This window comes from Toxotes jaculatrix, chromosome 16 (genome assembly GCF_017976425.1).
Source record: "Toxotes jaculatrix isolate fToxJac2 chromosome 16, fToxJac2.pri, whole genome shotgun sequence".
NCBI classification, from domain to species: domain Eukaryota; kingdom Metazoa; phylum Chordata; class Actinopteri; family Toxotidae; genus Toxotes; species Toxotes jaculatrix.
This window is the reverse complement of record NC_054409.1, coordinates 8,208,660-8,233,057: the sequence shown is the minus strand read 5'-3', so window position 1 is coordinate 8,233,057 and position 24,398 is coordinate 8,208,660. Positions and strand designations below refer to the sequence as shown.

Sequence of the window (24,398 nt, the reverse complement as noted above, 5' to 3'; positions counted from 1 at the left end):
AAACCTAATTAGAACAATCAGCTGAATCTGGTTTGGACAAAATTAAATGCTCAGTGGTTAAAGATGCATAAACGTTGTTGCTCAAACTGTATGAAGTACAACAGTGCGGCCTCGGCTTCACATATGTATAATTTCACAACCAGTGAATCAACCGTGTAAGTGGTACTGACTTTTCTTCCTTACAAAAGCAGCTGTGCTGTCTAATTCCTCACCTCATCACCCTTCTCCCCTTTGGACCCTCGTTCTCCCCTGTATCCCCAGGGGCCCTGAAGTCAATTACAGAAAAGATGGAAAGATTTCAACAGGTGAAAGAACCCACATAATTTATCCGCAGCGTTCTGTTTATACAGAATGTTCCCACCTGTGGTCCAGGAGCACCAGGTGGCCCGGGCTGACCATCTTCTCCATTTTCACCGTCTCTCCCAGGGGCCCCGACTCGTCCTGAAGGGCCCCTGAGACCCTGCTCACCCTGTCAGGCAACATAAATCATCAGAGGTAGGCCACTGTTGACACTGACTGCTTCTTTACCAGCCTGTTAGTCAACATGAAGAGAAAACCAACACAGTAAAACAAACAAAAAAAAAAGACAAACTAGAAAAGGAGCCAGTGAAATTACAAAACTCTATAGCTGTGGTGAGTTTCACACTAGGATAGTTACATTATAAATTACAGGGGTGGAGCGTGGAGACGCCGACCCTCTCCACCACTCTGCACAACCATTCATCACACAGACAGGGCATCACCTGAATAACAACACGCTGTCTAGAAGACTGTGGTCTGCAATAACTCTGCCTGAAAACAGGTGGAAAACATGTACAGATTCACAGTGAATGACTAAACCACGTGTGCTGGCACAGGACAAAGTTATATTTTAAGCTGCGGAGGATGATGGATACATGCAGAGACTGGCAGGATGAATCAGCTTGTATTGTTTTTAAACCATTATTTAACCAGGAAAGTTTCACTGAGGGCAGTGCACCCCTTTTCTCTGCTATAGTCTCATACATTTATATATAAGTAGTGATTATTTTCATTAGTGATTAACTGAATAATTAACTGGCTAATACCACACCTACAGTGAAGCATGGTGGTGGCTTCTCTGGGACAGGGAGACAGGTCAGAATTTAGGGCAGGACGAATGAAGCCAAATAAAAGAGGTGCTTGAAGAAAACCTGCTCCAGAGTGCAAACAAGCAGAGACTAGGGTGATGGGTCATCTTTCAGCACAACAGTGACCCAGAGCATAAAGCCAGGACAGCGCTGGACTGGCTTCAGGACAAGTCTCTGATTGTCCTTGAGTGGCTCTGCCAAGGCCCAGACATAAACCTCAAAGAACATCTGTGGCGAGACATGATGATGGCAGTTCACAGACACATCCCACACAATGTGACGGATAGCAAAGCTTGTAGAGACTTAGCCAAGATGAAGCTATAATTACTGCATCAGGGGCATCTACAAAATACTGGACTAAGGGTCTGAACACCTCTGTAAATGAGAGATTTCAGTTTTTGATATTTAATACATTTGCAAAATGTTTTCATTTTGTTGTTGATTGACTGTAGACTGATGGGCAAAACAGGCAATTTTATCTATGCACAATGACATCACAGTAAAGAAAGCAAAAAGTAGAGCAGCCTGAACACTTTCTGAAGCCACTGTGTATTCTCTCCTCCTCTTCTCTTACAGAACAGTCACCACAGGCTGTTGTACAGGCCCCTGAGTGTTTTCAACTATCCCAAACCACATTGTTTGGTCCTCCAGTACCAACTTATTACCCAACTGAGACCTCGCACAAAACTTGGCAACAGGCTTTCAGTTTCCACACAGTCACAGTGAACTTCCAAGACTCATGTTTATATATTTTGAGATGGCCTTTGAGATGGATGTAACACAATTCAAATGACCTCTACCTTTACAAGCTGTTCACCCAAACAAATTATGTCAGTGCTTTTCAAATCTTATGTAACTCGACCCTAAATGAAAAGAAGAGAGGTCTCAGAGAGAGAATGTGAAACTTACAAAATTACACAATATAAATTTAGAAAACTTGATCAACTACGCCTTAGTGTATTCAAATTTAGAAAGAAATATGGAACTTCTTAATTTAATAATAAAACTTTCATTGCTTATTCTCCCAATATGAGTATGGTTACATCATAGGGAGTTTCATGCACAGACTGACAACACCCACTCTGTTTAACCACACTCACTCTACTCCAGCAGTTATATTAGACTTAATTTAACTTGACACTCAACTGTTAAACTGTGCTGGATCCACTGGTAGTGGGTCCATGAATCCCAGAAAGGTTATTAATCATCATAGCAAATCAAAGATCTCTGGACTAAAGCTGCCCGACTGACTGATCAACTTTGCCATCCCACATCTAAATCTAAACAAACCTCAGTAAATTTCTAACGTTTCATGATAGGATTTTCACATTTAAAGCACGTTTCAGGGTTGGCTGCCTTGACTGACAGGCCTTCACATTTAGTGTTTAGCATTAGTTTGTTGCTGTTTACTCACTCTGCTACCCAAAATGAGATTTTCCAGATCCCTTGAAGGATTTTGGTGAGGCAAGACCAAGTTTAAGGTTGTGAAACATCTTTTTTACACTGCATTGATTGATAACCAATTACATTTGGACAGGAAGTGATGGTTTGGGTGCTTACCATCTCTCCTGGCATCCCAGGTTGTCCACGCTCCCCAGGTTCACCAGGCGGCCCCTGAGAAGAAGGATGAGGACAAATACAAATTGTTGATTAATTCAGGATTAATTAATATTGATTTTTGTAAATGCAATCAAAGTGAATATGGAGCCCATCTCTAACCTGCATGCCAGGGTTGCCCATCTCTCCAGATGGTCCTGCAGGACCTTCTTTAGTCTGCAAGCTCACAAAGAACAAACCAGCCTCAGGTCAACAGGAACTAACCAAACAAGTAAATCCCAAGAAAGGCTTTTAATCGTCACAGCATACTTACAGGCCAACCAGCACGAAGTAACTGGTAGAAACTGGTTTGCTACAGGAAGAATGGAAACACAGGATAAGAATAAAAACACAGGAAATCATGCAAAAGAAAATAAGAAAGTGTACACGTTTGGCATCAATGTCTATGAGCACATTTTTTATTTTTATTGAACAAGCTCAAAGTAACACTGAGAACATTTAGAAAACATTCATGTATAACTTTTCTCTTAAACCCGTCAACAAACAGGCCTCTTTATTCCTCAAGCCCTCACATCCCACCCTCCACATTCACTACTGTCTGTTACCACTGACATAAGACAAAACTGACAGCTATAATGATGGAGTTGCTGAGAAAAAAATGAGGAAAATATATTTAAAAATATATATATATATATAATAATATGCAATAAATAGATGCACAAATAAAGCTGAAGGGATTAATTCATAATCAAATCCCTTCACGTGCGGTCAGGAAAGTTCTTAATACTATAAAAGTATTGGATAATTGGATCCCAAGTGGAATAAAACTTCTGAGCAGAGCCTCTCACTGCAAACTTTATATTTATCCAGATTAATAAACATCATTAGGTATTTAAACCAGAAGGATGCCTCATGGGGATGGAAGCTGGTAATATCAAGTTTAATAAAATTATTTTTCTTGCCAATTATGATGCAAATGCTATAATATTGTTTAATGTAAGGTCTAGTGGTTGTTGCTGATCATCAGAAATACAGATAAGAGCAGGTCAAGATGAGAGACAAGTCTGCTGGAGCAGAAATTAGGATACGAAATCAGGATATATTTTGGCTCTTGATACGATGGAGGACTATAAATCGAATCAGGCTGGTCTAGCACAAGAGGTGCTTCTGTTTCTTTTTTCCACAGCAGCATTTCAAGTTTTCTCTGGTAAGATTTCTATTTCGCTACAGCACTTTGCTTTTGACTAAGAGGGAATCAATACACAATAATGTGGGATGTGAGACCCATTGGGGATATGGACGTGTCAAAAATAGATTTGAACTCTGATTTTGGAGGCATATTGGGAGACTTTGGATCGTGGGACTAAGCAAAGTGATACACCTCAAAATATCCAAAAAGGTTTAAAAAATAAAATAAAAAGGGGGCTGGATTTTTTAAAACAGGTAAATAAAATGTCAAAACATTCTCCATAATGAAGTACATGATCATCTCTCAAATTCCATTGTTTCTGTAGTTTAAAAAATATATATATATCTTTGGTTTACCATTGACTCATTCAGAATGAGTAAAGATATGTGAATGACCTCTGTAACCTGGCTACATAAAGTTCAAAGCACATACAGTAACAAATCTCCATCACAAACTGCTAGCAGACTTTTATTTTCATCATCTTTTTTCAATAATGGACAGTTCTCCATCATGCTGACATACTGGACGACAAACAGCTGTGGCCACTGCAAAGAAATTAAACAGATGAGGACGGAGTATCAGCTTGCACGCATGATAACTTCAGGGTCAAAGGTTTTACAGATACTCTGGGGATGGCATGGGTCTGGGGAAAGACTGGCTTAGCCTCAAAGAACATTTGATGTCCAGTGCATTTTTTTAGGTAACTGACAATGAATTACACAAAGGCCCAGGGAGAGAAAGAGCAAGAAAAAGTCCTCCCCACTTCAACTGGTTAAGATATTTAAAGGGACAGTGGGAAATGAGGTACCTTATCAGGATTTAAATAAGACAGTTGTTCAGAATTACAAACATGTGCAAAGCTGGTAACTTCCCCCTGTGAGGAAAGGACTTTTGAGATATTATGTACAGCCTCAGTACCCACTTGATGTTGGTTACATAATCACTGTCTGCGAAACCATAAATGCTTCTGAGATTATAAATCTAAGTATCTTTCAATTGACTGTCTACATGTAATCAATTTTATGATTAATATTTGTGGGTGCTCATATTCAGACATGACCTTTGTTGTTAAACTGAGAAATGGAGGAGAAAGGAGCTTTGCTCTACAATTTATCTAACATGTCTCACTGACTCAGATCATGCTGAGTGTACGCTGCCAGCAGGAATCTAACCCCTCAGAAGATCAGTCTCTTCAGAACCTAACTCTAACCCCTAAACCCTATTTAGGCTTAACCCTAATTCAGATTAACTCATCCAAACAAAAAAGCAAGTGCTTTACATCTTTTAATTAATTTATTTTTTATTTCAAGTTATGAAAGACTCTACACAAAGAAAGAAATTAGGATGACAGACAACAGAGAATTTGTTTAGAGGAAGTAAAAGGATATACTGTAAATCTAAATATAATGATTACATTGTGGTTGCCATCTTACCTGAAAGGCAGCCCATTCCTCAGCAGTATTCTTCCACAGGTAGAGGGTGGGTAAACCTGCTGGTCCAGGAGGTCCTGGCTCCCCCTTTTTTCCTGGGTTTCCTAAAGGTCCCGTTTTACCCTGTGAGGTGTAATGTGTGGTGTGTTTATACAAGACAAATCAATTTATACAGGATACTTAGTGTTACAGCACAGCATTGCTTTTTAGCATTACATCATATTTGTGACTTGTTGCAGCATTGGAGCTCTGGCATAAATAATGTACACACAGACATAATGGAGGAAGGGACAGGAGTTTATAGCAATAGGTATTAAAATGTCTAAGGTGAAATTGTGCTTTAACATAAAATGTGGCCCTGGAAGCTTTTTCAGGTGCACAGAATGGCACTGCACTTAAATCCTGAAGAGTCAGCTGAACTAACCTAACACATCATGGTAGGCCATTACGTCGTAAACAAGGTTATTTTACCTTATCACCTTTAAACCCAGGGAGGCCAGGCTCACCAGGACAGCCCTGTGGAAACAGTTAACAACCCTCAATAAAACAGTACACGGAGAAAGCATCCTACAAGACACAAAATATTACTTATCAACTACTTCAAGAAACCGCAAGGAAACCACTGGTGAAATTCTAAAACTGCTTTTGTGTCAAACAATTTGCAGCTGAAATTTAAAACTATACATTTTTCTACTACTCCCTGAAGGAACAAAGCTGTCACCTGAGAGACGAGCAGAGCACTAGATGCTTGTAAAAACTCAGTTTGTGGCCTGTTGAAAAGTAAAAGTCATTCATTTTAAAGTCTTGTTTCCAAAACCTATGCTAATAAAAAACTGGAAGATGTTATTGTTAAGAGAGCTGGGATACTGCATGTAAATGGCATCTATACAGTAAATATATATTTTATATATATATATATCAGTCTGAAAAACCAAATGCAGCTGGTCTGGTAATCTCTGAAGCTTTTGTGAACAAGAACTTATCCTTTAGTGTCTACATCAGGAAACTACACTGTTAACCAGGTCTTTGTTTGAGGTATATCATTATAGGATTTTAATACACCTATAAGCAACCCAAGGCCATGGCACTGAAATATTCTTTAGTACTTTGTATTCAGATGACTGACTGAAAACCTGAGCTAATGTATACCACAGCAAGCTAAGAAAGCAAGACCTGAGATGTTGTACACGAAGGAGAGAGAAGCCAACAGCACGTTTTCCTTCGTGTTCCCTACAGCCGGCTCCAATCAAAGTAATCGTGCTGAGTGATCCTGTGCATTTTATGGCAGCGTGACTCCAGAGACCAGCCCAGACGTGACCAGATGTGCAGTCTGGTTCTGGGCCTGTCTGCCCTGCAGTTCCTGTGATGACCCACCTCTTACTCCAGGTAAAAACCCTCTGACTGGATATTATAAAATAAACTTTGCTCATTGGCACCATTCAGATAACTTGGCAGCCAGACATTAAGATTGTCATAATGAGTAATACTATGACAAACTGCTGAGACTTGTTAACAATGCGGTTCTTTGAGGGCTCAGATAGCGGCATCAAAGACATGTGGATCAACATGTGTTTGAACAGCGTAACCTCCCCTGATCAGACTCAGATGGCAGCTGATGGAGAACAGCTCTTGTGAGCTGTACAGCATAAACAGACGTCACACCTTCTTCGTTCACAAAGCTCGTCCTACCTCTTTTTTTGTTTGTTTTATCTCACTCAATAACAGATAGCTCTGATAAAATATATCAACTTTACTGTTAAATCAGTAGGGAACAAGTCCTGGCCTTATCAACATCCACATACTGCAATGAAAAAAATATGCAAAAACTTGTCTCTTGGATACACAATATAACAACAAGAGCATCATAAGACCACTCACTTCTTGCCCAGGAGGACCCATTCGACCCGGCGGTCCTCTCTGGAGCCGGTACATTTTGCCATCTGAGCTCCGGACCAGGTCTCCTTCTATGGATACGATGGTCACAGCTCCCGGGCGCTCCCTGTCTGGCAGTTTACCACGGTGCCTGGTTCTATGATCAGAGTGTGTGGTGCTCTGCGTGGTCACGGGTCCCCCCTTCTCAAATGCTGCCTTTGCAGATGGGTCAGATGTAACGACATGAGGTGTAGGTGAGACTGTCCTGGTCTGATCATCTGTCTCCTCCCTTAGTTTGCTGGAGTCTGTGGATGATGTGGGAGGTGAAGAGATCCTAGGAGGGACAGGAAATCCTACTGAGGGCTTCTTGGGTGTGTTTCCGGTGTCCAGGTCAATTATGTCATCGGAAGGTTTTCCGGGGAACAGCGATGAAGTCCTCCCACTCGAATCTGTCTTCTTCTCTGTGGTAATGTTTTCCTCCAAATGTTTAGAGGACGTTTCAGGCTTCCCTTTCTGGTCATTTCTGGAAGGTTTCCACTGGGGGTTCACTTGTCCACCATTTTGGAAGATTGGATCCAACAGGTCAGTGTCCTCGTCCACTAGAAAGACATCCCCACGAATTACTGAACCTTTCCGATTGGGTCCAGAAAGTACTGTCCCATCCCCTCGAGGACTCCCTTGGCGCAGGAAAGCATTCTGTTAAGAAACAAAACAGGAAACAGAAACAATTTGATTTCATTCAAGAACAGTCTTTAAAATGTTACTACAGTGGTTTTCTGGTTTGCATCGGGTTGTGATGTCAATAGCTGGATGGGGGATGGATGTCTTATTGTGTGTCTTCGTGTTTTTGTGGTGGACTTGTGAAGGGAGAGTTTGTCGGAGGAACAATAAAGATTATTCCAGTTTGTAATTTCTTAATGAATGAATAGTACTGAATTGAAACTACCTGTAGAACAGTGAAGCACAAATAATTCAACTTTCAGGATAGAAGAAAGAATCTGAGATCCACAGTAAATCAAGCAACTATTCCCACTGGGGAAATAAGAAGTACTATCATCCCATCCACTCACAAACATCCACAAATAATAAAATGTAATGTACTGATTTATATTGCACTGAAAAGACATAAATTTGTCTCCCACAACAGTAGGACAGCCGTAACCCTCAGAAAAGTCAGTGCTGCAGACCCTCTTCCCTTCTTGAAAACTGTCATCAACTCGTCACTGACATCTGGCATCATTTCATCTGCCTTCAAGTCCTTTAGTTTCCCAGCTCTTCAAGACAGTTACCCCTGATTCGTCTGACCCCCCCTGCCATCAAAAACTGCACACCACTACTGATTTGGTCTCATTTCTTTCCAAAACACTTGAATGAGCTGTCTCTAATTAACATTTCAGTGGTTTGCATTGAGCTCCCTACTGAATCTAAACTAGTGAGAACTTCTGATAAGTCCATGATCGTCCATGTTACAGTGTTGTTGGGATACCACTGCTGTTCTGTTGTAGACAATGGCGGTAAAGCTCTCTTCTCTTCAACTATAAAATACAGTGTTTTATGCGTCCATATTAAGAGCTTTGTTGTTATTCAAGACAACTCAGAACAACTACAAGCAAAACTCGTAATGCAGATTTTGCAGGTTTACACTTACAACAAACCTTCCTTCATTATGGACTCATCCACGCCTCTAGTTCACTTAAAACACCATCAAGTTGGGCTAAAGACACTCCCTACTATCCCAACTTGTCTTCAACGTCACCAAACTGTCTAGTAGTACTCCCTTCCTGGCAGCAGCTGACGGATCATATCGAAATTTGTTTCACAAACTTTGTTCCCTTTTCTGCCCCCCAGCTGTCTGCTGAACGATTTTCTTTCACATGAATAAAACTGACTAATAATAAAGCTATTCTGTAATTATTCTCATTGTAAATCAACAACAACTGTCACAATGTGAACTTATTATTATTGACTCTCATGAAATCTCAGCCACTTTAAAAAATCTGTCCAAACACACGCAGCGGTTTAAAGTTATGTGGTATCCAGAGGTGACAGGAAAAACACTCCGAAATTAACAACACGCAAAACACTACAAGCCACACATTTTTTTCTTTGCTTGTCATATTGCGTTACACACGCACCCACACACACACACAGCAAAACACATCAAAATGTTCGACCTCGGGGACCAGTGGCGCAGTGAGAGAGGCCTTTCAGGGGAAGGGACCAAAGGGTTGTAAATTTTGTTTGATGACCCTAATGGGCTGAAATAGAGAGCGCTAAAGTGGAGCTGAGAGGCATATGGAGAGCAGGAGGAGGAGGAGGAGGAGGAAGAGAGGGAGGCAGTGTGCATGTTCAGAGGTTTTAGTAGAGCAGAGCAGAGTTAGTTGTACCTTTCTGAATACACAAGTTTATACAGGCGACATTTGGGGAAAAAATCAACTCCTTTTTGTTTTTGTCTTGTTATTTTTCCCCCTTCGTACTTCTCATACAACAAAAGTTTAAAACTTTGCATCACGTCATCAAAGTATGATTCAATGCCAAATAGCCTTTAATTGTTAACCCTTTATTATACCTACTGCATGTAAGATTATTCAAAATACAGAGCAGGTCTCAGGGGGGGCAATTATTTACCTGTTATTATGGCACATCTGGGAAACTTACAAAAATACACTCTTTATGTACCACTGCACTCGCACGAGGAGCCTGCCTCTTGGGATGGTCTGTGTGTCAGCTGGTCTACCACTTTGGTTCAGACTAAAATATCTCAACAACTCCAGGGTGGATTGCCATGAAATCTGGTACATATATCACTGGTGGCCAGAGGAGGAGTCACCAATTTGGTGATCCCCGAATCCTCACTTTTCCTCTAGCACGACCATGAGACATCTGTGGTTTTGAGAGATGTGTCTAAACCGCTACTGGATGGATTTCATGAAATTTGGCACACACACAGCTAACACCATCATCAAGTCAAATTTTTTAATTTATCCAGTACTTTTCCAGTGACATTTCTATCAGCCTCACTGTACTTTGTGTTTACTGCTAATTAACAACTGTCAGCATGGTAACACAGTGAACTAAGACAGTGAACATGGTAAACATACATGCTCTTATAAGTATAATGAAGTTAGCATTTACCCATGTCTACACACAGCCTCTCAGAGCTGCTTCCATGGCTGAGGACTTTGTGTCCTGTCTTGTTTTAACAGACTGAGCACACAGGGTGGACATAGAAAACAGCAAGTCAGGGGAAAAAAAAGAAACTAAAAGTATGGCGACAAGTGGAGCATTATCTTTAAACCTTGCATTTGTGAAGTACTGTTAAAGATTTAAGAACCTATTTTCTACTATTGTGTAATGTACAGCTGATTTGTAAGTTAAGACTTACAGCACTTCGGCACCAAAAACAGACAATTCAGGCATTGAGACATAAGTTCACAAGTCTTATAGGACTAAATAAAAGTTGCCACTGGAGCCAGAGGTCAGGGTGTGTATCAAATTTAAGTGAACTGATATCAAACATATTTTATCAGTTAGTACGATTATCACAGAGCGTCTCTCAGGTTTCCTATTTGGTTACAGGCATTTGTTAAGGCAAAAATCAATTGAGCATGGTCTGACTGTACTATCAGAAAGAGTGATATGCCCATTCATCAAATCTGAAATATTAGAATAGTCAGTCTTAAATAATGTATCTGCAATGAAACCCAGCCTCTGGCGGAGAGCTGGCTGAGCATAACAAGGGCCAGTGAGGGAATGAGATAGGCAAGGGACCAAACAAGGTGCCCCAGTTAAAAACAAAGGCCCTCTCTCTTCCTCTTATCCTCGGCTGCAGTCAGGCAGCCAGCCCTGGTTGATAAGCTGACACTGGATCTCCTGTGGTCAACACCGTCCCCTCAGCTTATCTCCCCTTCAGTCTGTGACATATCCCTGTGAACGCCAGCCCGGGCCACACTTAACTGGAGTACCATGACACGTTGGCCAGTCAGTCAGGATCAGGAACACGGCAAATTTCACCAAGGAAAGACATGAACTATCTCCATGTGATATTTTAAACAATTCTTGCTGTTTCAGGATACGGAAATGGACAAGTGTACTTGCAGTAGTATTGTTTCTGGAGTCCTGAGGAGTACTGAGAACAGGGGAAAACTGAGCTCACAGCACAATATGGTGACTGTCAAAGTAAAGCTGAATTTATGCCTCTGTGTTAAATGATAAGGCTGACCATATATTTCTACATATTGTCAACAAATCTCAATAAAGGGAGAAAACCAACCTACCATTGTTGTCTAAAACTGTCAAAAAGATGTCAGTGAGTCTCACCGTTGCCCTGGGTGACGTATTCCTCCATGCATAAACTGTCCAACTGTGCCAAATGTGTATTAATCCACCTCTGAAATAGGTCCCAATGAGTTCACTATTTACTCCTGTATCAGTAATGTTTGCTAAAACCTCCAGTGGCCAGATGTTGTAGGAAATCATTGGGCATTTAAAAAAAAATTAAACTAATGAACACCAACCAGGCACTTAGGGACTCTTAGGGACACCACACTAATACTGGGTAGTTCCTCCTTTTGCTCTCAAAATAGCCCCAGTTTTTCGTGTCATTGATTCCACAAGATGTTAGAAACAGTCCTTTGAGACTCTGCTCCACGCTGACATGACTGAATCACATCACTTCTGCAGATTTCTCAGCTGCACATTCATGCTGCCAATTGTTTCACAAGCAAAATAAGAAACACATTGAGGCTGCAGAAAAAGAGGTGCATCCATATTTGTCTGCATCCATTTGACTTGTATAATAATTCAAAAACACATTGCATTGACATAAAATCTCTCTGTGACATCTTCTATGACTCCAGGAGGCCATCATTAGAATGATGAAGAAGTCTGGCTCAGACAAGTTTAACATCGTCCGCTGGGTCGACTCCTTCTTTCACATGGGGCATTACTGTTTGGAGTTCGAGAAACTTGACATCAATCTGTTCGAATTCCTGCAGAGGAGCTCTGATCAGGTTCTTCCGCTGAAGCAGATCCACCCCATCCTGCAACAGGTTTGTTTCTGTAATACTGAAGTTATTACACAAATTGCAACTTACTGCAATGTAATGCATTGTTCAAAAGTTTGGAATATTTGACAAAAAATGTAATATACTTTGTTGTAGCTGCAAAAAAGCACATATTTGTTTATTGTTCTAGTATTTAGTATTCTCCTTCTGGAAAAACATCCATCAGCAAACGCGTGCTGTCATACTTCTTGTTGACAGAATTAACACTGCAGTACAGCTGATTTTAACTGTTGATGATTTGATGATTTCAGCTGGCTACAGGATTGCAGTTTCTGAAGAGCCTTGGTATCGCTCATGCAGATTTGAAACCGGGAAACATAATGATGGTGGATCATTTAAGACAGCCGCTTAGAGTAAAGATCATTGACTTCGGTTTCGCCTGCACTGACTTCAAAGAGATGATGGGTTCGACTCTTCAGACTCGGGTGTACAGGTAAATAACTGACAGCACATCTGTGTATCTGGGACAACTTAGTCAGGAAGAAATGCTGACAGGAAGCAGGAGTTGACTTCCTAGTTAGTCTTTATAACCTCAGTGACATGTTGGTGTCTTTCTTCTCCTTCGCTCCAGAGATCCTGATGGGCTGTCACAGTGATCAACTGGATCAACTAGATCAACTGCTAGGTTACTTTGCTTATAATAACTGCTTACAGTCAGAATTTATGCCTCTTCACTTACACAGAATGAGCCCCAGTGCGACATGAAAATTTCAGTTGTAATTCTTAGTGATCTAAACAGAAAGCTCAATACTATTGATCATGTTTTATTAACTTTTCTTAAATAAATAACTTGCGTATGCTATGTCACATGGTCTTTTGACAGTGAACTGAAATGTTGAAAACAAAGCACTGGCCACTTTAGACTTCAATTCAATGAAAATATATTTAAGAAGGACACTACTTATCAGCTGCACCTGACAATATACAATTACAGTTCCATTTAAAATAAGTATTTATGAGCATCATGCCCCAACGCTGAGAGAATATGAGGGACCATAACTCACCCTCTCTACAGGGCTGAACAAATATTTGTGGGACAACACAGTAAATTAGAATTAGGGCAGACGTTGACAGGGCACACCTGGACTAGATTCATGTTTTTTAGTCACTACTGCATCCTTCCATCAGAAGTGTGTCTGCATGTGCAGATGACAAATCCTCTGTTATGAGCAATAGGAAATTAGGGAGCAAAGCCTGTCACAAGCGCTGCAGGCTAGAGCGTTATCATCATCACACACATCCAAATACACACACACACACAGACAATGAACACTTGCTCCTACAAAGGGCTAATCAAATGGCATGGTCCGTAAATCTAGCCTAGACACAGGTATGCAGACGCTCTCAGGCTGGCTGGCTGGGTCTTGCAAGCAGCAGTAGGAAATTTGGCCTGGAAAAATGCATGATGGCAGTAGTCATGGTTCAGGAGTAAGGATGGGAGCGCTGCATAGAAATAAAATCATAGCCGGAAATCTGAAACAAACACCAGGAAAACAGCAACAGTAGCCTGACGCAGAGTGATGAAACAAACAGGCACTGGGGTCAAAGTACTCAGTGTGTTTATGTGTGTGTGTGCGTTTCTACCTTTGAATTCCAACACAACTTGCCCTGTGTGAAGTAGCACTCTACAAGGCAAGGGAACCACCACTATGCACGCATGTTAATACTTGCATGTGTATCTAAATGTTTATATCTGTGTGAGAGTTAATCAGTACTGTCATGTGCACACTACTGAGCGTGTGACTTTCTATTGTGGCTCAGTGTTGTTCTGTAGCTAAGGAGCCTGAGCGTGGTATTAACACCGTCATGGTCGGGGATTGTGTTCCCAGCAGGACCACCCATGTTAGAAAAGCCACTATTGGTTGGGATCAAAGCGTCCACCAAACCGTCAGTGGTGGTCCTGGGATATATAATAAGATCATGAAGCATGCGGGAGAGAGAGAGAGAGAGAGAGAGAGAGAGAGAGAGAAAGAGAGAGAGCCCTTGACATTTCTTGCACAACAAAAATGCTATGCAAATTCTAGATAGCTTCTGGTTGAAGCAACAGCCTGTACCGCCAATGCAAGCTTCTCATGTTCACACTAGTTAACCGGCGAAACTAAAAAGCCAGTGGACAAGTCTCAGTCCAAAGGTCTATACTTGCCTACTGTCAGGTTTCCACCAATCAGAGCAGCATCTGTACAAGGGTGAGCGACTCAATGAATTTTATGTGATGAAGGTCTGAGGACCGAAACACTGTTGATCAATTAAGCGCAAGTGACCAACAGTGTGCAGGATTCATAGACACCTGATGAAGGTTTTAATCACTGGAATTACTGGTAAATTTAGCAATATCTGCTTAAACTGGTAAAAAAGGGACAAGCTTGCTATGCCACTTACTGCCACTGACAGGCACACATGCTAAAAGTACAGACAAGTTTGCCATCCCGCAAATAATAACGTGAAATAGTCCAGTGCAATTACTCTATAAGTACACTCTGCCGCTAATTGCTAGTGAGCTAGCCACTTGTGGGTCACAAATGAGCTGCTCTTAACCACAGTCAACATGCATGCTGGCACTGTTTAAAACAACACAACAGTGTTCTCAGAAACCCATGTATCTCTGAAATGTCTCAGCAAAATAAAATTAAAAAGCAGCAAAATAATGTGATGGTTTTAAATCTGAAGGATAATTTATAATTTAGTCATTCTGACATCCCTGGTCAAGACATGCCCTGCACAGTGTTGTTCAGGTTGATTTTAAACTGAAAACAACAGCAGGTGCAACCTTGTACTTTAAGCCACATCAAAGTCAAATCTTCAAAAGACACAAAGTGTGCAAGACTGTTACATAAATGCTGTTCATGCTGTAAGAACAAAAACATGCTCACCCAGTAAAATGAACAAAAGCACCACAACACTGTGTGCACTGAAATGGTCTGCAGAGTATTACACACACTCAGTCAGTGCAGTGCGAAAGAATGAAAAGAAAAGGGAAAATCGGTCTGTGTGTGGGTGTGTGTGTATAGTTCCAGGCAGTACCTTCACATTCCGTCGCCTTTGACCTTTCACATGCAATCCACCTAAATCCAACAGAAGGCATCCGAGGAGCAAGTACCATCCAGCATGGCAGAGCATGACTGCAGGAGACACTGTAGGTCTGTCCGCACGTCAGCTCTGTTCACATTGTACCCACAGGCAGACCTCTGCACAGGAGGCTGATCCAGCTCCCAGCAGACACACCTACTGGGTACACACCCTTCCACTTTTACCAGCCATACATCTTGTACAAACAATACATCCAATCTGGTAGGAGATAGAGTCCCAGCCAATTAACCCTCAGGGTGGCCTCTGTGCACGCTAAGAAAGAGTGATCTATGAGAGAAACGAAAACTGACACAGACAACTGTAACGCTGTCAAATGTGTGATATTTAAAACTTCAAAACAACCCAAGGTCTTTTAAATATTAAACACATTCTATTTGTTCTTTCACCCACAAAAAGAGGTCCGGGCATGCATTAGATGTTCTAAACACATCAAATCCTCGGCATCCTAATTGTTTGTCAGCACTTAGCTAACCAAACTAGACTGAGGCTGAGAGAGAACATCTGATCGCAGTGAACTATTGGCGCAACGCTAACTGTAACATCATGGGCAACTAAAAATCTGCTGGAGTGAATAACTGCTCCTTCCAACTGAGGGGAGCAGAACAAAGGAAAACAGGGACAGGGATGATGTGAGGGAATCCCCACTGCTTTCTCACATGGATGGATTATGGTTGGAGGGAGCCTGCACACTAGAAGGAAAAAAAAAAAAAAATCTTATGGGGAATTAGAGGAGAGGGAAGCCGCAGTGCCCATCCTCAGTGAAATAACCACAGCTGAGAGAGACTTTGAAGGGGAACATTCATTCATTCGGATACTCTGAGGCTGGAGTGATTTACACCGCTGGATTGACGTAGAGGATGAGACCGCCTCTGCATGAGAGTCAAGATCACTGGGGGCAGCTCCCTGTCACAGGAAGTGTTACTTCATGTCTATTAAGAACAAAAAGAGAGGTGGTCGAGCATAAACAGCAATATAAATAAACAAGAGCAGAGGAAGGTTGATTCGGGGTGAAAAGGACCTCTGGGGACACTTGAAGACTGCAGGGCAGATGTGCAGAGGAAAATCAATGATCCCTTTTTTTTTTTATTCTAAACAACTTCCCAGCACATCTACGCCCCCCACACCCCCACATAATGGCTTCCAGAGATCCCTGTTGTCTGCGCTGAAAATATGATCTGTGATACAATCGGTAACTTTAAGAGTTACGGCCCCAACTTTGAGACTAGGAAGGATGTTGGTCCTCGTGGAGTGGGTTAGCATTGGGAAGGTGCAGAGAGGAGAGTGAATGCACGTTGCTGATGCTGCACTCTTTGTGACAACTTTCCATCACCTAGCATTTAACCACATCTCATTTATCTTCACAGCATAGATAACCCATAGTAAATTATAGTTTTGGAGAGGAAAATTATTAGTTTGGGCATGCTGGGACTTCTCACGTTAAGAACTGCTTAGTGACAAAAAGAAAGAAGCAAGAACTCTTTCTTTCCTTCGTTTCCATCCATTCTTTCCAAATCCTCCTCCTCTTTTATCCGAGCATCCCCGCTCCCAACAACCCACTTCCTGTTGCGCTCCATGATTTGAGGGCCTCCTGGCAAGTCTGTAATTACTTTATTTTATAATGAAAGCAGTTATAAACCTTGCCACGCAGATGACAAGTCGCTGCTCATCTATGGTAATGTGCATAAAAAGAAAAGCTTGGCAGTGTGGAGAACCCTCATGCTGATTAAAAAACAAAGGCAAAGACGTTCAGATGTTCTGTCACTTTTTTTTTTTTTTGTGTACAGCAAACACAAAGCATGCTTCGCTGTCATTGTGGTTCAATTTAGCAAACAGTTCATTCATACTGTTGTACAGCCCTCACTTTACTCTTTGATGTATCATGCAAATCAGAAAACCCCTCAGCTAAAACATGTTTTAGCTCCAGAATCCATCCCACCACATGGATTCCAGGGGATATTGTTTTAATATTAGTCTTTTCTTCATTACACTGTGCTTGGGAATGAGAACTCTGTCCCCTGCTGCTCTGACATGTTCCTGTTGCAGTGTCTCATCTTCCTGCGATGCCAGCAGCCTGCCTGGTTGAGCAGCTCCCAGTGATGACAGAACTCAGAGCGTTTCTTGAGACAATTATTTGACCTTGTTGACCTTTTAAAAATAGCTAATTTACCTCCTTAAAGAGCTGTAACACAAAGACTGGAGAATATTATGCGAGTGAATTATGTGAGGGCGAATGTGGAACTAGTCTTTATTCCTGTAAATACATATTTTATTCCTGTAAAATATATATTATTTATGGACTTTCTATACTTTTGCAAAAGGAGAGACACCTAGGAAAAGAAGCTCCTTAAAACTCTAGAATTTCCTTGAAGAACAAAAGTGTCAACTTATTAAAAATCATTTCCTTTTCTCAGTCTCTTCAGTCATCCTGTCAGCAGACCCAGGACTTCCATTCTGCATGTTGGCACAATATTCTTCTTCTACAACACTGCAAATAAAAACTGACGACATGACGTGAGTCACTCATCTACTGCTGGGCCTTGCTCGAGTTTCTCTTGCTGGCTAAAGCAGATATTTGCAGAGGCCTTGAGCCTGTAAGCTGAGGAGGTCCGTCAGCCCGTCGACCTGCTCCCATCATTCTTTGTTGCTAGGAAACCTGGCAAATTTGTCTGTGCTGGGCAACCTCGTTCTCCAACAGAGCCCCATTTAGAGAACAAGAGCAGAATTAACTGAGCAGCATTGAGTTCAGTGAAGGACTGCGATGTTTGCTGGCACAAGAACATGTTGTTTTTGGCTGACTATGTGATACCTCTGACAGTTAAGGAATCATATCAACTTTTCAACCACACACCAGTGAACAATTTGCACTGGCTCAGCTCTCCTGACAAGCAGATGATACAATATCCAGAGTTCAGTGATGAGATCCATAATTATATGCTTTGCAGGAGCAGCTTAGCTTGCCCTCGCAGTTTGAACGAGAGGTGAACGCAGGGTAACCTGCCTGTCTGACTCTCAGTGTAACCCAGGTGGATGACTCTGACCTGGACCTGACCTTTGACCTCAGCTTTGGCCAGCTGCTGCCTCTGGCCAAGTAAGAGTGAAGGAGTGAGAGAAAAGATCTTAAAAGACTGTTAACAACAACTGACACCAAACAGCAACTGGCTGGTTTTGAAGACAGTGGCACATTTAGCAGCTTACGAACCAGACAGTTCCCTCACACGTTGGCCGGAGACAAAAACAAAACTAGAATATGGGACTTACATTTGTCAGAAAATACCAGTGAGGGTAAAGCCAATTAATAAGCAGCTGTTGCCAGACTTTACATTAAAATGCAACATGATCCTTGGTGGATTAACTCGAGAGTCAAGGAAAAGTATCAAAATGAGGGATGGTTTTCTTCCACCTTTTTGTGTTTGTGTTGGTCTCCGTTTGCCAGTTAAAAGCTAACGTTTGTCAGGTTTTATGAAAGAAGCTTCTCCAGAGACCTGAGTGGAAACGCTCGGCTGTGACAGGATATTTAACAGCGAATAATACGACCACAGCCGTGCGTGTGTCTGCTTCTCTCACTGACAGATGCAGCTTTAAGGATCAAGTGTAAGTGGTGTTACAGCCATTAATAAAACCGAAAGCCCTCTGACAAACTGGATTCACTCTTGTGGTGAGGTTCATTGTAGGGAAACAGTCAAACACAGGCTCTGTCGTGCTCGGTCCCTCCCTCCTTTTGTGACACACATACTCCACATTTCCACCCACATCTTTTAAGAAACTAAAAATTTCCCAATCGAAAACAAACAGTTCTGATTACTGTGGAGCACGCAAGTAAAGCTGCAACTAATCTGCTGATTATTTTTCCAATTAACTGATTAATTGTTTGGTCTTTAAAATGTCTGAAATACAGTAACTGGCCATCAGAGGTTTGGCAGCGAGTGTACTCATTACTTCACATTACTTGTTTTGTTTGACCAAAAGTTTAAGACCTAAAGTGATTCAATGTACAATGATATGAATGAAGTAAATCAGCGAAGAGCAGCAAACCTTCACTTCACAAGCAAGAGTGGCTGATAAATCACTGCAATCTACAAAAGTAATTCTGACTAATACAGGACGTGTCAGTTATGAGGGTTCAAAGCCATCAGCATACTCTGAAGTCCAAAGCTCTGGCTTTGTACATGCATGTTTAGCCAAGGTCCCTGACCTCCAGGAGTGTTTAACATCTTAGTGCTCACTGAAGGAACTGTAGATTAACTGGTCGAGTGCCACGTCTCTAAAGAGAGCACCTGTCAAGGGAGCCGGTGGCCCCAGACAGGACATGCATCAAAGTCAGGAAGCCCCGACAACGTGGCCCCACAGTTAGAAATGTTACGCCTCAAAGATGACAGCAGCAGACCTTAGCAAAAGAGAACTGCATCTTGTTCATCTTGTTATGGATTTAATGAGAAACAGACTGTGTCCAAAATCACTTGCTATTTCCTATACAATAAACTAGGCCTGCAATTAGCAATTATTTTTAATGTTTATCTGTTGACTATTTGTTTGATTAGTCCATTAGACGTTCAGTCCATAAAATAAAAAGCCCATCACAAGTTGCCAGAGTTCAAGGTGATGTCTTCGACGTGCTTGTTTTGGAAAAGAAATAGTTTGGACATGTGTTTGAGAAGACAGGCTGTATGCATGCATCTGGAGCCAGCAGGCAGTTAGCTTAGCTTTGAAGACAGAAGACTGAAAACAGGGGTAAACGGCTGGTCTGGCTCTGTTTAAATGTAACCAAATCCGCCTACCGACACCTCTAAAGTTCACTAAAAAACACTACATGTCGTATTACAGTACAAAACACCAAAGTGTAAAAACAACATTTTGCTGTTTTATGGTGGGTTATGTACCAGAACTATTTCTTGGCTGGAACCAGATCTTTCTCTTCTTGCTGGGGAAGATTTCCCTAACTGTAGATACAGAGCTGGTGCAGCTTGTGCCTGTAAACACTCCCCAGCACCAAACAGCAGGAGAGGTCTCTGTTGTCTACTTCATCACAAAGGCATCCCAGTGCCATCCTGATGGAGAGACTCTGTGCCTGGTGGAGCTGTTACGCCACGACATGCTCTGCTGTCTTTTATATTCAGGATTGTAGTTGCTCCTCTGGCTGCACACTACTGTATGTAAGGAGAACCAGATCCTCGCTGATTATTTCAGACGTTGCTCTATGGGCAAGAAAATGTAAATTCAAACCAGCTTTGCTTTTCCTTCATTTCCAAGCATTTCAGGACCTGTGTTCTGTTTGGTCTGAGATATTCATCTACAGAGCGTGTAGTCATAACAAAACAGATTTCTAAATGTACAAGATGGCTCGGCGAGGATGTACTGTCAGTTTCAACTATTTATCATCATCAACAGCTTTTAAATGTCAAATGAAATGTTATCATAACTTCCTTACTGTGATATATTTTCAGGATATGAACAGGATATGAAACACTGATGGATGAGTCTTAAGTGGAAAGGCAAGCAGTTATGGAGACAGTCTGAGCTGATAGCACAGGCAGAGAGAGGTGAGAATAATGACACAGCTTGTGACGTCTGAGCTGAGCAGACACTGCACAACGATTAAACGCATGACTTGTATACTCACATTGCACAGAGCAACTGAAGGTTAACGACGTGGGCACTCCTACAGAATGTAAACACTCAATCTTTGATATCCATGGTTTTATCCATGCATAATTCCAATAAAAGTTTTATTAAAACAAGATGGCTGTGTCCTCAAAACTGTTCTCTGAGAAGAGAAAAGTGGAGCTACGTTGTGTAATTCTACTTTGAACAGAAAGTAAAAAGAATATGGTCTAATTTGGAGCTAAAACCTGTTTTATTTCTATCACAGCACAGCCGCAACATGTAAGAAACTATTGAAATAATATTAAAACCAGATCACTGCAGTTTATGACAGATTTGACAGCAGCCACTTGAAAATGTACTTTGTGGATCTGCTCAAACTCAAAGACAATCCATCAAACTTTCTAACATGCTACACATCCTCACAATTGTCAGCTGTTTGGGTGAATAATCAGCTTTAGTTGGACTTAGCTGCACCCACTGAAGATGTAATGTTTTCCAAGAAACAGCAGCTTTTCAAGATGTTCAAGACCCAGTTTTATTGGATCTTTAATTGCAGAAACAAATAGAATGAAGTGAGGAAGCAGGAGTTTACTGCAACAGTGCAACAGTGCAGGAGCTGCATCTGAGGTGTGATTGGTCTCTTTACTGTCTCTCCTGTCATGCTCCTCACTGCTTCTCACTGAGCCGGCAGCTCCATCCAGCTCACTGCTTCTGTTATGTTTCTGTTTCAAAGCTGATTATTTTAGTTTTATACAGATTTAGAGAATTTATAGAGAAAAACTTTTTTTTCTATTCAAATTAAATTTGAATCAGTTTTTAGCCTGATTTTTTTGTCTCCCTTTACCACAAAGAAAGAAACTAATGAGACACAAAAGACAGTGATGACCACCACTGATTATAGTAGGTTTTCTACAAAGTGCAACTCAGTAATTCTGGTTCTGGAACATGGAGAGAAAATAAATAAATACACAGTGTAAACAAGTGAGCCAAAAGGTAAAATTACACAGCATTTTTGCTGCAAAAGTTTTTTAAAATCAATTCTTTCTGCTGTTTTTTCTTAGTTTTTGGTTGTTTTTATTTTTTCCCCGGATTTTTCCCTTATTTTTTTAATATTCCAAATTAAAACACCAATAAATTTGCAGATTGTTTTGGGTTAAAATCAAAAGAAACGCTTCCTATCTGCAATTAATCAAAGCAGACTTTTAGCGTCAGTACCCAGATGAACCCTTTCGTTGGCCACAACAAAGACCAGTGACCAGACACAGACTGATGGGCCAGAAGGCAGACAGGTCATGTACACAGGCGTCTCACAGGACACACACACACACATACAGTACACACGTACAGTACACACGTATACACATTTATGCACACAAAAGCACAAGCGAAGTGGGCCAGTCAGCCAAGGATGAGAAAAGGTGGGACTGCTGGCTGGGGCCTCTGACGCCTGAGGCTCAGCACCACAGCACTAATTAATTACAGACGCTGGAGGTTTTACGGACAGAGACATATGAAAAAAATGAAGCCAGTGAAACCAGACCAGCGGTTGGTATACACGACTGCAGCTTCCTGCCTGCCCACAGCTGGATGTAATCACCATGACGACTGGTCAGCTGCCCACACTCTCCAGCTAGAGCTTCAGGGACACAGCTGTGAAACCAGGCAACTGTGTGTGTGTGGGGTTTTTTTTTTTTTCACACAACAGGGGATTTTCAGCATAGATTTAAAGAGGACTACATTGTTTCTTAGCAATTTAGGCACCAAAATATTTTACTCACGCTTCTGCCAAGACTCAAAAATGACTCGTCCTTAGGATTCCCCAGCAGGTCCTCCAGGTCATTTGAGGACAGCAGTCTATTCTGTGAGGGAACAGAAGGGACAATTTCTAAATTTAAAAAAAAAAAAACACAAACAAAGACAGTTCAGGGCTAAACCGATGAACAACCAAACAGCCAGAGCTGTTAAAGTCACCAGACTGGATCAAAACCACAAGAGTCAGTGAAGTTTCTGTTTTGAATCCTCTGATGATCCTTTATCATGCTTCACAGTATATAACATGTTCTGCTGTCAAAGCCTTAACTGCAGGAGTCTGAGTGTCTGGGCTGTGGGCTTCAAAAGATTTCTGGCTTCACCTTAAACACCTCAGTGACATGTCAGGGCCGTCCTGTTTACTTCAGTCAAAGGAACCACAGTAAAAGTTAATGTCACTTGTGAAAATGCTGTGAATTTTCCTAATCCCTTCCATTTCTTTTCCACTCATCTATCCTCACCTCCAGGATGTTGTTGGTGCGTGTGGAGCGAGGAGGCTTGGGGGACATCTCAGTACAGCGGGGTGGGTGGTGGCTGCAGTGCTGCTGGGCGGCATTTGGGTCGTCCATGAGGAAGGTCAGCTGTCTCAGATGACCCTGCAGAGACAGAGACATTAAATACGGAGTCAGCAGGCAACACACACTGTAAAGACACTGCATTTTTTTCAAAAATAAATGTAAATATCTCTATATATACAGTTGGAGACAGAAGCTAAATACACATGTGAGATCTGAGTGTGGACAGATGCCAAGCCATCACCCAGCACTTTCTTTTCCAACTTATTACCATGGTTCTTTGCCAGAAACCCACTTTTACAGTATCATACAAGAACCACTGACAGCGGAGGTCAAAATAAATATGTTTTGACCATGTTTAGAAATGTGGAGAAACACTGCACCTGAACAAACCTTTTCAGACAAATCTGATAAACTGTTCACAGGAAGGTTACAGCAGGTCACACATTTCACTGCAGGTCCACCCTTCACTTCATCAGTGACTCTGACATCAGGCCAAACTTGACAAACAAAACATTAGCAGACATTTAAAAAAAAAAAAAAAAAGAGTCTGTGTGTTACATCCCTGGTAACAATTAGGTAGGAGATTAAATAAAGAGAAAGACTTGCAGCATCTAATTTTCTTATCACATGTTTAACACCTAGTAAGGAACTTCTTGTGGATCAAAACAGTGCTTAATAAGCATCAAAGGTGTTGAACAACAACGTCAAAGTGATGGAAAAGCTGAGAGCAGATGACCACGCTGAAGACTTCCATTAAAGCTCACATTACTGAAGATTCATGGTGTGATTCTGAGGCCTTCCAAACATATGAATCCAATATTAAACCTTCTTAATTTCTCTATTTTTATGTTAAATTCCCTCCCAGTCATGCAGCAGTGGCATGGACGACAGTAAGAGTTACAGATAAAAGCAGAGTACGGTAATGTATAGTTTAGCATTGCCTAACACAAAAGAAAGTCCAGTGACGGGACTGTCACCACCTTTGAGTGTGGACGTGCTACGTCCTTGGAGCTCAGTAAAAAGCTGTCATCAGGGGAAATAAGTCAGGGGAGAATCCATTTTATCTGGTGCTAAGAACAAATCCAGATGCTGCCTCTACAGCCCTTTTTATACAGCCTGTTGAAGGCGGGGATTCCACCTCTCTGTTCTGTATAAAAGCT

The 24,398-nt window shown here is 41.5% G+C and overlaps 1 protein-coding gene across 1 annotated transcript in view; it reads right to left on the bottom strand.

The window, feature by feature from the left end:
* Window positions 1-24,398, bottom strand: part of si:ch211-196i2.1 (collagen alpha-1(I) chain) — an 85,324-nt gene that overhangs the window by 31,223 nt on the left and 29,703 nt on the right. Inside the window, exons 5-14 of the mRNA XM_041059467.1 lie at window positions 23,182-23,316; window positions 22,690-22,770; window positions 7,164-7,853; window positions 5,757-5,801; window positions 5,289-5,408; window positions 2,980-3,018; window positions 2,829-2,882; window positions 2,670-2,723; window positions 362-469; window positions 213-266 (exon numbers count right to left, since the gene is read on the bottom strand). Coding sequence (XP_040915401.1) covers window positions 213-266; window positions 362-469; window positions 2,670-2,723; window positions 2,829-2,882; window positions 2,980-3,018; window positions 5,289-5,408; window positions 5,757-5,801; window positions 7,164-7,853; window positions 22,690-22,770; window positions 23,182-23,316 — 1,380 coding nt within the window. The remainder of the gene's footprint in view (window positions 1-212; window positions 267-361; window positions 470-2,669; window positions 2,724-2,828; window positions 2,883-2,979; window positions 3,019-5,288; window positions 5,409-5,756; window positions 5,802-7,163; window positions 7,854-22,689; window positions 22,771-23,181; window positions 23,317-24,398) is intronic.